The sequence below is a fragment of the Geotrypetes seraphini genome, chromosome 2, assembly GCF_902459505.1.
Source record: "Geotrypetes seraphini chromosome 2, aGeoSer1.1, whole genome shotgun sequence".
Taxonomy (NCBI): domain Eukaryota; kingdom Metazoa; phylum Chordata; class Amphibia; order Gymnophiona; family Dermophiidae; genus Geotrypetes; species Geotrypetes seraphini.
In genome coordinates, this window is record NC_047085.1 from 419443003 (window position 1) to 419459380 (window position 16378).

The window sequence follows — 16378 nt, forward strand, 5'->3', positions numbered from 1 at the left end:
GGGTCTTCAAGAGGGGGAACATCATTCGGCCTTGGACCGATCTGACCTCTTTAAGAAGGGTACAGGCTAAGGGTTCCTTGCCCCTGAAGAGCTGGTTGATGCAGTTTGCATGGTTAATTACGGTACACCGACAAATGAGCACAGGACAATTGCGTCCCGTCAATCACGCCCCGTCAAATGCGCGCAGGACAATGGCGGCCCGTCAATTGTGCTAGTGTTAGGGTAAGGATTAGAGGAGGATTAAATCCTCCTCTAAACCTTACCCTAACACTAGATACCAAGTGAATATTTTAAGTGTAGTGGGGGCGGTTCCCCCACCCCTCAAAAAAGATAAAAAATAGTATCCGTGGTATCATTGTCCTGCGTGCACTTGTCGGTGCGTGCATTTGACAGGGCGCGATTGTCCTGTGTGCATTTGTCGGGCCACGGTTACAACTTTGATTATAAGTTTAATGATTCATGTATAGCAGGCATCATTAATCTGCAGTGCTGAGATACCACAGATTAGTGACTCCAGAAGCAAACTAAACGGTGGTAAAATAACAATTTAACCACAGCTTTGAAAACTAACCCCTAATTCCCCAATCTCAGCCTGTCTTTATACTGTATACCATTGTAAACTTGAAATCAATTTTTCTGCTAGAAAACCTTTACCGTCAATGTAGAGTTTAATCAAATCAAGACACAGAGCCGTATTTTGGTGGACACCCTTCATCAGGAGTCACAAATTCTTTTACATTTAAACATTAACACACACACACCCTTTTTACAAAACCGTAGAAGAGGTTCATAGCACCGGTTGGCACGCTGAATGCTCTGTGCTGCTCCGATGGTCTTAGAGTTGCTATGAGTGTCAGAGCAGCGCAGAGCATTCAGTGCGCTGGCCAGCGCTAAAAACCTCTTGCGCGGTTTTGTAAAAAGGGAGGGAGGGGGGTTAAATGATTCCAATAAAAACAGGAAAACCAAATTATAAATCTCTCACTGTGCTTCACAAAGAAGCATCCTGCAACAGCAAATGCCAGGTGAAAAGTAAAATACCTATACTAGTGTTTGCTGTTGCAAGATGCTTCTTTGTGAAGCAGTGAGAGATTTATAAATTGGTTTCCTATTTTTTGGAGATCATTTAATGTTTACATAATATAAGAATCTGTGACTCCTGATGCAGGTGGGTGTCCTCCAAAACACTGCTCTATGTTGAGTCTTGATTTGATTAAACTTTATATTGGCTGGAAGACATTGTGTCAGACCCCTAACGCCTTTGCTTTTTCATTTTCTCTACTCGCCAAAATTAGATATAGACATCATATCGAAAATGCCCCTCCACATCAACACAATAGGTAATAAAACACCCCTGGGGGAAACTCCCTCCCCCCCTTCAAAATGGCAATATTTGCTGTATCTCTTAGAAAGAAACTGAGACAGGAAGTTTTGATTAAATTGAAAGTTAGAAATATATGAGATTGTAGATGCTTTGCTACTACTGTATTTTGCTACTTATATATTTCAAATTTGTCTTTTGTTTTTCTAGATGGCGTTCATACTTTATTATATGGCTATAGTAGGCCATGCATTGTCTATAGCCTCACTGTTGATTTCGCTGGGAATTTTCTTCTATTTCAAGTAAGTATTTCTTATGCTGGTTCACTAAGGGCTCCTTTTACTAAGCCGCATTAGGGCTTTAACGCTTGGAATAGCGTGTGCTAAATTGCCGCGCGTGCTAGACCTTAACACCAGCAATGAGCTGGCGTTAGTTCTAGCTGCGTAGCGCGGGTTTAGCGTGTGCTAAAAAATGCTGCGTGCGCTAAAAACGCTAACGCAGCTTAGTAAAAGGAGCCCTAAAACTTTAATTATATTTGTTCCCTGTTTAAATTATTTTTTTTCTGTCACTAGCATTAGGATACTTCTGACTTGTTCAGTATTATTTAAATTACTTTTGGAGAATTAGTGAAACAAACTCCCCTGTTGCCATTTTAATTGTAATCACATAGGGGTCCTAGCCATTTTAGTGCGCTCTAAATGCTAATGCGTCCATTATATTCTATGGATGCGTTAGCGTTTGCATGCGCTGATATTTAGCGCACGCTAAAACAGCTAGCACGCCTTAGTAATGAAATTCACTTTTGTAAGTTGATCTTGTAAAATTTATCCATTCTAAGTTGTATTGAATTGTGAATTAATTTCACAAATGGGGTTTATTCACAAAAAATATTTAAAATACCTCAAAATGTGCAAGTTCTACCGTACTACCATTGTATTTATAGTCTGTTTTCTTAGAATATTAACAAAATAGCGTCATCCACAAATAGTAAAGACCCATGTATAATTCACTACTTGCAATATTTTGTTTTGATCCTTGATTAACTATTACAATACAATGTCTTGCAAAGCAGCTAATGAAGTCAGAACTTTGCAGAAACCTGATACAAAGATATCTTTACAGGTTGATCTGCATAATACGAAGGGGTGCTGAAAAGTTCTCAGCCCAACCAAGAAGGGAATGACATGGAGCCATGAAATTTATGAGTTATTCCACATATTCACCCTTAAGTTGAACACACTTGGCACATCATGTCTGAAGTTTCTGTAAGCTTTTAAAAAAATACTCTGATGTCTGGTCACTGAAATATTGCTTCAATCACCTCTGAATCACTCAAAAATTATCGCCCTTTCAAACTCTTTTTAAGGTTTGGAAACAGAAAGTAGTCAGATGGAGCAAGATCTAGTGAGTATGGTGGATGGTCTATGCACTGAAATCCCAACTGCATCAAAACATCCATTGTTTTGCCAGCCTTGTGAACAGGTGCATTGTCTTGCAAAATGAGAACTCCTTTCCGCAGCTTCCCCCTCCTTTTTTCTTGCAATGCCTCCTTTAATCAGCACAGCAAGTTACAGTAGTATTCTGCATTAACTGTTTGACCCCCTTGGAAGATAGTCAGTCATTATAACACCTTCCTTATTCCAAAACACTGTGGCCATGACCTTTCCTGCCATCTTTTGGGTATTGAATTTCAGCCTTGGAGAACCTGAGTGCCGCCATTACATGGTTTGTTGTTTTGGCTCAGGATCATAGTGGTGTATCCATGTTTCATCAACAGTAACTACAGTACTCCCCCGATGTTCAGGGGGGTTCCGTTCCAGGAACCCCCGTGAATGCTGAAAAACCGCGAATACGGTTTGTAGTGGGGGAGATAGGAGAGGCAGGAGAGGACAGCCGGAGCATCAGCGAGTGAAGGAAATCACTCACTGTATGCTCCAACCGCTTATTCCTGCACTAAAGTCGGACATCACTAATCAGGAGCTACTTTGACACGCAGCTCCTGATTGGTGAGGCCCGACTAGTGCAGGAAGAGGCGGTCAGAGCATATTTCAAGTGATTTCATTCACTCGCCGGCGCTCCGGCTGTTCTCTCCTGCCGCTCTGGCTGCCCTCTCATGCCCGGTCATTTGCAGTCAGAAAATCCATGAATGACCGGGACCATGAACAGCGAACCACTAATGACCGGGGGACCACTGTAGTTGGTACTAGCTCACTGAAAATGCTGCAAAATCAACTTGGAAGTGTCTACTCAACATTGTTTGTCTTCAGCATTCAAACATTTGGGCACCCACTTGGCTGGCAACTTCTGCATACCCAGCTGCTCATGGATTATTCACCCAACACATTCCATGGATATCTGTAGTGTCCCAGCAATTGTTTTAGCTGATATTCACTGAACTGCCAAAATCAGGTCATGGATATGGTCTACAATTTCAGGAGTTAACACCGTTTGAAGCCTCCCAGACCTTGCTGCATCTTCAGTCTCAAAATCGCCACGCTGAAAGTTGCACACCACTTCTTCACTGTGGAGTATGATGGGCATTTGTCACTCAATGTTTGCATCACTCGTACTTTCATGGATTTCCTTTGGAGTTTTCTTCTGCAGGAATAGGAAATTCATGACAATTCAGAATTCCACAGTTGAAATTTCCACACTTTTCACTAACATGGTTCAATCAATGATCTGAAACACTGTTAAAACATAAGTTGGTAGGGATGAGAACTTTTCATTACCCCCTCATATTGTTATCTTTATCTACTGGGTCTATAAAGGCGTTGATTGCTTGCAATTCTCCTTGTCTCTTTCCATCCGCTCTTGGTACCGGGAGGATCTTGGAGAAAGCCACCTTCACTTCCCTGAACTTCAGTTTTCTTCCGAGTGAGCGGAGCTGGCCATTCATCTCTTCCCTGTCATACCTCCGTCCGCTCACATTGTTGGTTCCCACATGGATAAGCACAGCAGTGTCCTCTCCCCCTGCACTGTCTATGATCCTGGAGATCCTCTTGGCCACATCTTTGACTCTTGCTCCAGGCAGGAAGGTGACGATTCTATCCTCTCTCCCTCCTGCAATGTGGCTGTCCACATGATGTATAATGGAGTCTCCTATGATGATCCCCATCTTCTTTATTCGGAGGTTCCTTGGGGGTCATAAATCCATGTCCATGGTGTAGGGCCAATCTTCTTCCTCCTGCAATATGCTTGAAGTTGTTTTTGGCTCTTTGTGTGGGGGGACATCTTCATGCATTCTCTCTCTTTCTCCTGGTGTGCGGTCATCCCCTATCTCAGCTTCAGTTTCTTCTGAATTTGTAGGGGTGTCTTCTCTCCTCTCGTCCAGGCCATCTTCCTGGGTAGCTCGGGTACAGTTCTCTAGCCCTGGGATCTCCACATGTTGCTGTTGAGCTTCCTCGATGAATCTTTCTAGCTCCTTGACCTCTTCATTTGCACTGAACTCTACTAGAAACTTCTGTTCGTGGATTCTATCTTCAAAGGTGAGGAGTTCTTTTAGTTCCATCACTGTCTCTTCTAGTAGCCAGACTTGCCGTTTCAAGCTATCAAGCTCCTTGCACCGACTGCAAATGTATGCCCGAATCCACGAAGGGAGGTAGTCATACATATTGCAGCCAGTACAGAAGGCTGGAAAGCTCATCTTTTGACTTCCTTGGGCTTCCATTTCTTGCTTCCCTTTTGAGTTGTCTGAGTGATTTGTTGTGAACCTTCTGTCTCTGTCGACTGGATGATTTATGACTTCCTGTCTGCTGTCTTCCTGTTTGTTGTGAGTCTGCTGGTGTTGCTGTGTTGGTACCTGTGAGGGCTTGTTCCCCTCTAGGTGTGTAGTATGTGAGAATGTGTGCCCCGCTGTGTAGCTAGCTAAAACTAGGACTCGTAGCTTTTGTTCTAAGTCGCTCTGCTGGGCGACCGAGTTTCCCGGCTCTTTCTTAAGGCTCCTTCGCAAAGGCGAGCTTGTGTGTGTGTGTGTTCTCTTCTGTGCTTGCTGCTTGCTACTTCCTTATTAGCTGCTTGCTGCTTGCTACTTCCCTACCTTTGTTGGCTGGTGATTTCATGAGTCTCTGGTTGCACTTTCTTCTTCTGACTGTGCATCCAATATTTCTTCCCTTCTTTCAGCCTCCTGTATGCTTCCTCTCCTCCAGACCTCATTCCCTCCCCCAACTTTTTCTTCCTCTCTCACTGCCCTTTCTTTCTCCCCCCTTCTTTCTGTCTCCCTGCCCCCTTTTCTTTCTTTGTCTTTCTCTCTCCATGCCCCCTTTCTTTCTTTGTCTCCCTGTTCCCCCTTTCTATCTTTCTGTCTCCCCTCTTTCTTTCTGTTTCCCTGCTTGCCCTCTTTCTTTCTTTGTGTTTCTTTCTCCCTGCCCTCCCACAAGCAGCCGCTGCTATTGGGGAACAGGCCCCCAAGCCACTGCCACCAAGTTCTGAGCTCTCCCTGCTTCCTAACGCGTTATACAGGATGTAGAAGCGCAGGGCTGACCAGCCTTCCACCCCGACATCAATTCTGATGTCGGAGAGGAAGTTCCTGCAAGCCAGGCAGTGATTGGCTGGCCAGGAACTTCCTCTCCGAGATCAGAATTGATGTCGGGGGGGGGGGGGGGAGGAAGGCTGATCGGCTCAGCGCTTCTGTGTTCTGTTTACTGCGTTGGGAAACTGGTAGAACGCGAAGGCAATGCGAGTCTATCACGGATTAAAGAGCAGCACCTTCGCTGGTCACGCCGGCGAAGTGTTAAAAGATGCAGTATTCTAGAATATACTGTACATGCACAATTGGTATATGATAGGGTAAATGTCAGAAGGGAAGGTGCATGTGCCACTGGTTGTAATGCAAATTACAAATTAAAGTTTTTTTAAAAATTCCACCCTTGCGCATTTTTGTCTAATAAACATTCTGTTCTTTGTGTCAGCATCCCTGGTTTGCTTATGCCCTCAGTCCTGACTCTTAATATACTAAAGATATTGCAACATACAAATAATAGGACATGGAGCTAAGTACCAGATTAGCATCTGCAAAAAAGCAGAAAGAAATTGTCCTCATAATTATAAAGGACAAACATATTTCTGCTTCAGTCTTCATCATGAACATGATCAACTTGGACATTGTCTGTTCTTATGAAACATTTTTTAAATTAAATATGTGGGATTTATTTTCCCCAAAAAGACAGGCATTAACTATATTAAACCAAACTATTGCATAAGGATATTGTCTCTGTAACAAGTTCTCACAGTTAATAATATGTCATTAAAAGTAGAAGAGTTATAAAACCATATTAACAGGAAAGAAATAATATTTATTATCTTGCAGCAGAAGCCTCAGATCTCCATGTAAGCAAAAAGGAACATTGTGGAATCTCTGCTCCTAAGCTGAACTCTTGTTGTAGTATGATATTATGAAAACTGAAATTTCTTGTCACTCACAGGACAGGGATTCCCTCTCTAGTTTGGAAAGAGCTATGAAAGTAACTTACAGATAAGTGCTCATGATATTTCTTCCACAAGTCAGGGAGTAAGAAAAGGCTGACTGACCCCACAACTGGGGCGCAACACTACCTAGGCAATGTATCCCGATGTGACCCATTCATTAATTTCCAAAGGGCAGGAGTCATCCAGTATGGTGTGGATTTCAAAATAGCTCTCCTAACCCCTCGTGGTGGTTTTGTTAATAATAATAATAATAATAACAGTTTATATACCACAGGACCGTGAAGTTCTATGCAGTTTACATAAGATTAAAAGAAGCTACAAATTGATTGAACTTAAAAGAGGTGAAAGAAAGTGGTTAATAGGTCAAGAGAACCATTATTGAGGAGAAAGAGATGTACGGGTCAACTGTCTAGATATTTCAGGAACAGATATGTTTGTAGGCCCTTCCTGAATTCCTCAAAAGTAGTGAGCGAGAGCAATTGTTCTAGATCTTTACCCCATAATACTGCTTGATGTGAGAGAAGGTGTTGATGGTGTTTTTTCAGTTTACACCCTCTAACTGGGGGGGAAACGAAGGTCAAATGTGAGCTTGTGTCTGTTGGCTGAGAGGGAGAAAAGGTCAGTTATGTATTTAGGGGCTAGTCCGTATAGTACTGTAAAGCAGAGGCAGGCGAACTTAAACTTTACGCTTGCTTCCATGGGCAGCCAGTGCAACTGCCGGTAGTAAGGTGTCACGTGATCAAATTTCTTTAGCACGAAGATTATTCTGACCGCTGCATTTTGCATTAATTGTAAACGTTGCATATTCTTTTGGGAAATTGCTAGATAGGCGATGTTACAGTAATCAAGTTGACTTAGTACGAGGGATTGTACCAGGATTCTGAATGCTGACGTATCAAAATATGATTTAATGGATCTAAGTTTCCAGAGAGTGAAAAAACCCTTTCTGATTAAGGAGTCCACCTGGTCTTTCATGGTTAGGCATTGATCCAGTTACACCCAGTATCTTCATGGTAGACTTATGCCACAATTTCATTGTTCTGAGGCTCTCCCCTTATTCAGTATTATAAGAGCTGATGTGCATGAAACTTTCAATGAAATTGTGGCATAAGTTAAAAATTAGGACACCCCATGAAATATTCAGTTCTTTAAGACATGTTCACATATCAATGTCAAATCTTTTTTTATTTCTCTGGAATAGAAAGTGATGTAATTGCAGGTAAACAACAAAACTTTTTCTTGATTTACTCATGAAAGAAAAGATATCCACAAAAATGTATATTTTAACTGAGGAATAAATTAGGACACCCCCCACATATCCTCCCACTTACACCTGTGTGTGATTTGAGCCACTTTATCACATCAGGTGCACATGATTAGAACATCATTACTCAGCATTTTGAAGGAGGTTTGCCCTACTTAAACCTCAAAGGCAACCTAGTCACATCAAGGTTTGTGTGGGGGACGCTCAAGACGCCAAAATTGGCTCGCAACTAACAAACCAAAATGGGGTGAATATAATATAGGGTGCTCTCAGTGTGAACCCTCAGTGATAGGAGCACAGCTCCGACACTTCACTTCTGGGTCAAGGCGGTAAGCCTCCACCCACACACCATCATTGAGCACCCTGAGTGTGCTGAAATTAAAGGGACCTGAGTCCACTAAATGAAAACAAATCAAACAATCAAAGTGAGTAAATTAAATTAAACTCAACACAAACAACCTGAGCGACCCCCAAACAAACCCTGCCAGCCAGACCCTCCGACTCACACAACAAAATCAAAAATCACCATGCAAAAATCAAATGAACACAATACTTATCTGAAACTATCTCACAAACTGATAAACGCAAAAAACCGCGCCAGGAGAAGAGGTTCGACCGCGCTGGTTTCGGGAGGAGCCCTTCTTCAGGAACCTGACCCCCGACGGAACACGAACAAAGAGGTCGGCTGGAGGGATCTGCATACCAAGTTTCGTTCAAATCGGGCAAGCCATTTTTGCGTTGGCAGCTTTTTACATTTTTTCCATTGACATGAATGGGTGAAATCTGATTTTCTGCTTGTAGCTCCGCCCATGTGTGCAGTTGGGCCGCGAGACCCCCAGAACATATCACCCCAGGTAGTGAGGGATCTGCATACCAAGTTTCGTTCAAATCGGGCAAGCCGTTTTTGCGTTGGCAGCTTTTTACATTTTTTCCATTGACATGAATGGGTGAAATCTGATTTTCTGTTTGTAGCTCTGCCCACGTGTGCAGGTGGGCCGCGAGACCCCCAGAACATATCACCCCAGGTAGTGAGGGATCTGCATACCAAGTTTCGTTCAAATCGGGCAAGCCGTTTTTGCGTTGGCAGCTGTTTTACATTTTTTCCATTGACATGAATGGGTGAAATCTGATTTTATGTTTGTAGCTCCGCCCATGTGTGCAAGTGGGCCGCGAGACCCCCAGAACATATCACCCCAGGTAGTGAGGGATCTGCATACCAAGTTTCGTTCAAATCGGGCAAGCCGTTTTTGCGTTGGCAGCTCTTTACATTTTTTCCATTGACATGAATGGGTGAAATCTGATTTTCTGTTTGTAGCTCCGCCCACATGTGCAGTTGGGCTGCGAGACCCCAGAACATATCACCCCAGGTAGTGAGGGATCTGCATACCAAGTTTCGTTCAAATCGGGCAAGTCGTTTTTGCGTTGGCAGCTTTTTACATTTTTTCCATTGACATGAATGGGTAAAATCTGATTTTCTGTTTGTAGCTCCGCCCACGTGTGCAGGTGGGCCGCGAGACCCCCAGAACATATCACCCCAGGTAGTGAGGGATCTGCATACCAAGTTTCATTCAAATCGGTCAAGCCGTTTTTGCGTGATCGCGGCACATACACACATACATACACACATACCTCCGATTTTATATATATAGATTAGTTAAACTTGAAAATCTCAGACTTCAAATGCTGTCCTTGGATTTTACAGCTTCTTTTTGCCCTACCAAGAGCTCCTCTCTACTGTACATGCACTCCATGCCCTTTAGTATCCTTGATTAATACATTTGCTTGAATTACATCTTCATTAAACCTGTCCATCATCTCTTCCGATTGTATTTCATATTCATTGTGGTTTGAAAATAGTCTGTATAATTGTAAAGATTGTAAATAAGGTGAGTATATTTGTATCCTCTTGCATGGAAACTGCTATAATGTAAGAATTTGTTTTTATTAAAAGGTTTCCTATAAATGGTTGTTGAAAGGCATACACAGGTTTATACTTCTAGAGTCAACCAGTGACAATACAGAAGTAAGTAGCCACTTCAAATGTGGTAACTGTGTAGTATGTAGTAGACTGCAACACTACCCAATGTCATTTATGTCATGCAATGCCTCTTGATGTGAGAAAAACCAAAAGAAACTTAAAATCAGGAAGAACATTGTTTATCTTTGCAAACATTGTTGAAGCATTAAAGGTATTTGTTATTGTCAAGAGAAGGGAAGATGTTGATGGTTTATTTTTTAAACAGGAACTGATACATTTTTGAATTAGACACTGATGTCTCTAAAGGGTTAAATCAGGAATTAGATTTAAGATGCTTTCTGTAATATGGTTGTATGTTGGTTGTCATTTGTTTTCTTCCCTTCACATACCCTGTTCCCTCTCTCCCCTGTCCCTTATCCCCTTCTATCTCTTCCCTTCCCCCTTTTTCATCTATCCTTTCTCCTTTTACGCAGCTCTTCCATCCTTGTCTTACCCCTTCCCACTCTTATCTCTTCTTTTGTTCCCTTTCTTTTCCTTCTTTCCTTCCTCCTCCTCCACATTCCTCTCCTGTCTCCCTCTTTCCCTTCCATATATATAATTTTATGACTTCATTTTATATATTATTTTTTGGGATATTTAACCGAAAACAGTGGTCACTGAAATTATGAAATTAAGAAGGATTTGTTTGTATGAGGGGAAACCATATTTGTACATTTATCCATTCAACTCTGTTTGCACAATACCTAAGGACCCCTTTATTGCTTCTGGTTTCCTGATTGCTTAAACCATCTTTGTTGTCGTATTAAAATAACCACTTCAGTTGTACTTTTTTTTAAAACAGCGACCCCCTCTTTTACTAAGGTGTACTATGCTTTTTAGCATGCACTAAACGCTAACGCGTGCATGTTATCCTATGGGCACGTTAGTGATTAGCGCACACATTGATTTAGCATGCGCTAAAACGCTTAGCGCACCTTAGTAAAAGAGGGCCTGTGAGTTTTTTGTGCAATAATTTTCTAAATTTAAAAAGAAATCAAATCATGTGCCACTGTTATCCAAACCAACCACTATTAATCACATGTGTGGTAAAATCAATGGAGCTCATATTAACTTCATGGCTTGATTTATTTCTCAAATGGGTATTGCTATAGGACAATTTTGAAAGCCGGGTTTTTGATTTCTGATTTAAAAAGGCCTGTTTACCTTGCACAGCTCAATATCTCAAAATGCATTTGTCAAGTAGCAAAGCAGCATGAGTTCACTTCAGATCTGGCATTATGTTTGGTGATGGTGGGGTATAATGATATAGAACAAGGGAACCAGAAGTCTTTTTTGTAAAAGGTCTAAGTCAGTGTTCTTCAACCACCAGTCCGTGGACCGGTGCCAGTCCACAGAAATTTCCTGCCGGGCCACAGGGCCGGCATGTGCATCAGGCCCAAAACTGTGTTCATCAACTGCCGGTTCGTGGTGCGATCGATGCTTTGTTAATAAGATTATATTATGGGGCTCATAATCAAAAGAAAAAAACGTCTATAATGTGGCCTAAATGGCTACTTGGATGATCAAAAAGCCTGATCATCCAAGTACCCATAATCAAAGCTGGTTTTAGACATATCTAAAACCAGCTTAGGCCTTTCCCCTGCCTCTAAACGCACAGAGAGAAAAGAGGCGTTTTTAGAGAAGGGAAAGGGCGGGCGGTGGGCGGGAGATGGACCGACCTAGACCTAGGCGTGCAGCAGGTATAACCAAAACATTTGACAGGTTGCCTAGTTGGCACTTATACATTTTGACTTAGACCAAGTCAAAACAGGTATAAGTGCCGAAAAAGGGGCCGCTGAGCTGATCGTGGCTGCTGCGATCAGCTCAGCGGCCCCAGAAACCTGCCTACCCCCCTACAGCAATGATCGCGGCAGGAGAGATGGCTTATCTCCCCTGCCGCAATCCACCCTTTCCCCCTCCCCCGACAACGAACAGGGCAAGAGGGAGCCCAAGTCCTCTTGCCCTGGCAGCACCCCGACTCCCCGATTACAGACGGGGCCTTAAGCACATGAACCCAACCCGGCCCATGTGCTTAAGGCCCTGCCCACAGGAGGAGCCTAAGATTCACGGGCCTATTCTGGTTGGCCCAGGCGCCACAGGCCCCACCTGTGGGTTTCAGCCGCCTGAGCCAATCTGGCCCCATTCTGGAACCGGCTGGCCTGCCGGATGGGCGGGCTTGGCACCCGTCCGTCCGGCCAATGTTTTGAGGTACAGGGAAGGAGGGTGGGGGGTCAGGGGGTCGGCAGGGGGGGTCACGGGTTGGCGGGGGGGGCCGTTCGGGGGTGGTTGTTGGGAGGGGTGTGTCAAGGGCAGGAGGGCCTGGGATCCCTCCTGCCCGTATTGTAGTGGGGGGTGGGTGTAGGGGGTCTGCCTGGGCAGGAGGAGTTGGGCTCCCTCCTGGCTGATCTTGTAGGGGGCGAGAGGCCAGGAGGGCTTGGGCTCCCTCCTGGCCCGATCGTAATCAGGGGGGTTGGGGATCGCGGGGTAGGAGGGCTTGGGCTCCCTCCTTCCCCTATCCTGTCGGGGAGTTCGGGGGTGCCCGGGGCATGAGGGCTTGGGCTCCCTCCTGCCTCGATGCCATTGGAGAGTTTGGGGGTGCCGCGGGGCAAGAGGGCTTGGGCTCCCTCTTGCCCTGATCTTCATCGGGGGTTCAGGGCTGCTGCAGGGCAGGAGGGCTTGGGCTCCCTCTTGCCCCGATATCGTCGGGGGGAGGGTAGGGGATTGCAGGGCAAGAGGGCTTGGGCTCCCTCTTACCCCGATGTCGTCGGGGGGGGGAGTGGATTCTGTAACCGGTGTTGTTTTTGACAGACACCGGTTACAGAATCCAGCTTTTAGGTGAAGGACTGGCTCCTCCTTCGCCTAAAAGCTCTTGTTTTGGACGTTTGGGGCTTAGGCTTTTTTTAGATTGATTATAGGGTATAAGTTTAGACATAGTGATGGTCTGGGCATTTAAACAGCTGAACGTAGAGGCAGGTCATTATAAAAAAAAAACCTCCTTTTGGACGTTTTTTTTTATTATGGGCATTTTCCCTGCTTCTACTTTCAACGTTTAAGGCCTTAGGTCAAAAGGGGACTTAGACTTTTTTTGATTATGCCCCTCCATGTGTATATATGAAAAATGAATTGAAAAAATAGTGTTACAATTAGGACTATGGGGGCATGGTCTGGGGTGGAGACTGGGTAGAGATGGGCAAGGTCTGGCCCATGACTTAGCCCAGAGTTCTTCAAACGCCGGTCTGTGGACCGATGCCGGTCCACAAAATAATTATTTTATTTCTGCCGGTCCTTAGGTGTAAAAAGGTTGAAGAACACTGGTCTAGGTTCTACAGATGCCAGAAAAGTATTCATTTGAAACTCTCAAAAATGTTTTAAAGATAAAAGTTCTGACATTTTTCTTTTGTATTTCAGGAGCCTCAGCTGCCAGAGGATAACATTACATAAGAATCTATTTTTGTCTTACGTGCTGAATTCTGTGTTCACAATTATTCACCTCATTGCAGTGGTGCCTAATTCAGACCTGGTGAAAAGGAGTCCTGTAAGTATTGTTAGAGCTCCTCTTTTTATTTAGCATAGAAATATGTCATGAAGATCCAAATCTTTGCATTTTCATTGTAGAAGTAGTGCATTTGGAGATCATTTTATAGGGGTTGATATTCAAAGCGATTTAATCAGCCAGAAACTAATGCCCCATAGGTGCTTAATTGATGAACATAGCACTTAACTGTATAAGAGAATGCCGGACATATAAATTCAGATATTCAATGCCATACCCGGACATCTAATCTAATCTAATCTAATCTTTAGTCTTATATACTGGGTCATTTCCAGAGGGTCTCGAACCGGTTAACAAAATATTATCTTAAGACTATAGATAAACAGTCATAAAAAGGAAGAATCAGTACATTATTTTGGCAGCCGTATTCTGAATGAGTTATAATCTCTTTAAATTGCATTTACGGTACTTAAACCTATGTAAAGGGAATTAGCATTGTCCAGATAAGCCAGTATGATAGCCTAGACCAGAATAGTAAAATGATGTTGATGGAAAAACCAACAAACTCTCCTCAGCATCCATAAGCTAAAAAAAATCATTTTTTGGATATATTATTAATTTAATTTGACATAGAGAATGTGGAATCCAAAACAAAACCCAGGATTCTAGATGAATGGTCAATCTTTAGAGTCACCTGAACTTAAACTTATAGTAGAAGGTAAATTGTGTGTGACAGGACCAAACCATAACAGTTTGGTTTTAGTGGTATTTAACTTCATACGCAGAAAGGAGGCCCAATCTTGAAGTCTAGAAATGCAAGAATTAATATCTATCTACTGTTAAATTCATCAATGATGGGTCCACTTCAAGTGTACGTAAAAATTAATTCTGAGATAGATAATTTCAAATATTTCAATGTTGTCATATATATATAAAATAATATGGGTGACAATGTAGAACCCTGAGGTACTCCGCAAACAGGGGACCATGGTGGAGAAAATTTATTCTCAGTGTATACTTGATACGATCGTAGTTTTAAGAAACTATTGAACCAGTCCAGAACTCATTGATCTAAACCAATATCAATTAAAAGTTGTATAAGAATATCATGATCCACGACATCAAAAGCTGCCAAAAGATCAAACTGCAACAAGACCGCTCAACGGCTATGGACCAGGAAATGTTGATCCTTTGCAACCAATAAATAAGGAGAGTCTCGGTGTTATAATTTGGGCAAAATCCATACTGAAATGGAAGAAGTATTGAAAATTTATCCAGATATTCTAATAATTGTCTTGAGACAAAAGATTCTAAAATCTTTGTTAACAGCGGTATATTTGCAACCGGATGATAATTAAGAACTATTGTTGGATGTAAATCAGAATTTTTTAACAATGGTTAAGTATAATTTGTCCCATATCTGAAGTAAAAAAAACCCCACTAGTGAGGATGTAATTAATCAACACTGTAAACCAGGTAATTGCAAATGAAGGAATGTTACAAAAGATATAGGAAGGGACAGGGTCTAGCAAACATTTTTTCTGACCAAATTTAATGCAGAGTTGCTTAAGTTGATGTTCTGTTATTATATCAAAAGTATGCCAATATCTATCCATTGGTATCTCATCAGAGGATTTATCATTACAAGGTAAGTTAAAAGGTATTAAAACATTAGAAAATGAAGACCTTATTTTTAAAATTTTGTCATTGAAGAAGGTAGCTAATTCTTCTACAGAAGGTTTGATGGATTTACCTATCTGTTCTGATGGTGTTATTATTGATTTCCATAATGAAAATAAGGTCTTACTTTGATTTTTAGCTGTATTGATTTTATTACCATAATATATTTTATCATTTTATTACCTTAATATATAGCTTTAATGATCTCGTAACTATATTCCTTTATCTTCTTTCTCCAATTTATCTTATCTATTTCTGCATTACTTTTCTTCCACTTTCTTTCTAACTTTCTATACATCTGCTTAAGTTGGCAATGGTATTGAAAATACCAAGGGGCTTTTTGCTTAGGCGAGATCTCCTTCGTTTTAATGGGGAATGACTCAAAGATTGCTTCAGATTTTTAATCCAAATTTCTAGGGATCTATCCACTTCAAATTCATAAGGGGAGTTGGGTAAATTTTGTTTTAGCTTTAGCCAAAAACTATCAGGGTTAATCTTGCTCCGAATTGTAATTGTTTCTTTCAATGGCCCGTGTTGAATATTTGGGAATAACGCCAGTGGCAGCTACAAAATACGTTCACTGCCACCAGCTGAATATCTACCATACAGAGGCATTTCCACACGTAAGTGATCTCATGTGGGTGGTAGTTAACGGTACCCTCTCTAAAACATCGGAGGTGACCAGTGGAGTACTGCAGGGCTCAGTCTTGGGCCCGCTCCTTTTCAACATATTCATAGGTGACCTAACTCAGGGGCTTCAAGGTAAGGTAACGTTATTCGCTGACGACGCCAAACTATACAATATAGTGAGAGATGGCAATTCACCCGATAGTATGACACAGGACCTACATTTGTTGGAGCTTTGGTCCTCAACCTGGCAGCTGGGCTTCAACGCTAAGAAATGCAAGATCATGCACCTCGGCAGCAGAAATCCGTGCAGAACTTACACCTTGAATAATGAGACCTTAGCTAGAACTTCAACCGAACGAGACTTGGGAGGGATTATCAGCGCAGACATGAAAACTGCTGATCATGTGAAGAAGGCTTCATCTAAGGCAAGACAGTTGTTAGGTTGCATCCGCAGGAGTTTCGTCAGCCAGAAGCCTGAAGTCATAATGCCATTATACAGAACCATGGTGAGGCCTCATTTGGAATACTGTGTGCAATTCTGGAGGCCAC

General features: G+C 42.5%; 1 protein-coding gene across 10 annotated transcripts in view; it reads left to right on the top strand.

The window, feature by feature from the left end:
• Positions 1–16378, top strand: part of CALCR (calcitonin receptor) — a 587401-nt gene that overhangs the window by 429470 nt on the left and 141553 nt on the right. For all 10 annotated transcript variants that reach the window (XM_033931114.1, XM_033931117.1, XM_033931112.1 and 7 more), the window contains 2 exons: positions 1529–1620; positions 13435–13561. In XM_033931114.1, coding sequence (XP_033787005.1) covers positions 1529–1620; positions 13435–13561 — 219 coding nt within the window. The remainder of the gene's footprint in view (positions 1–1528; positions 1621–13434; positions 13562–16378) is intronic.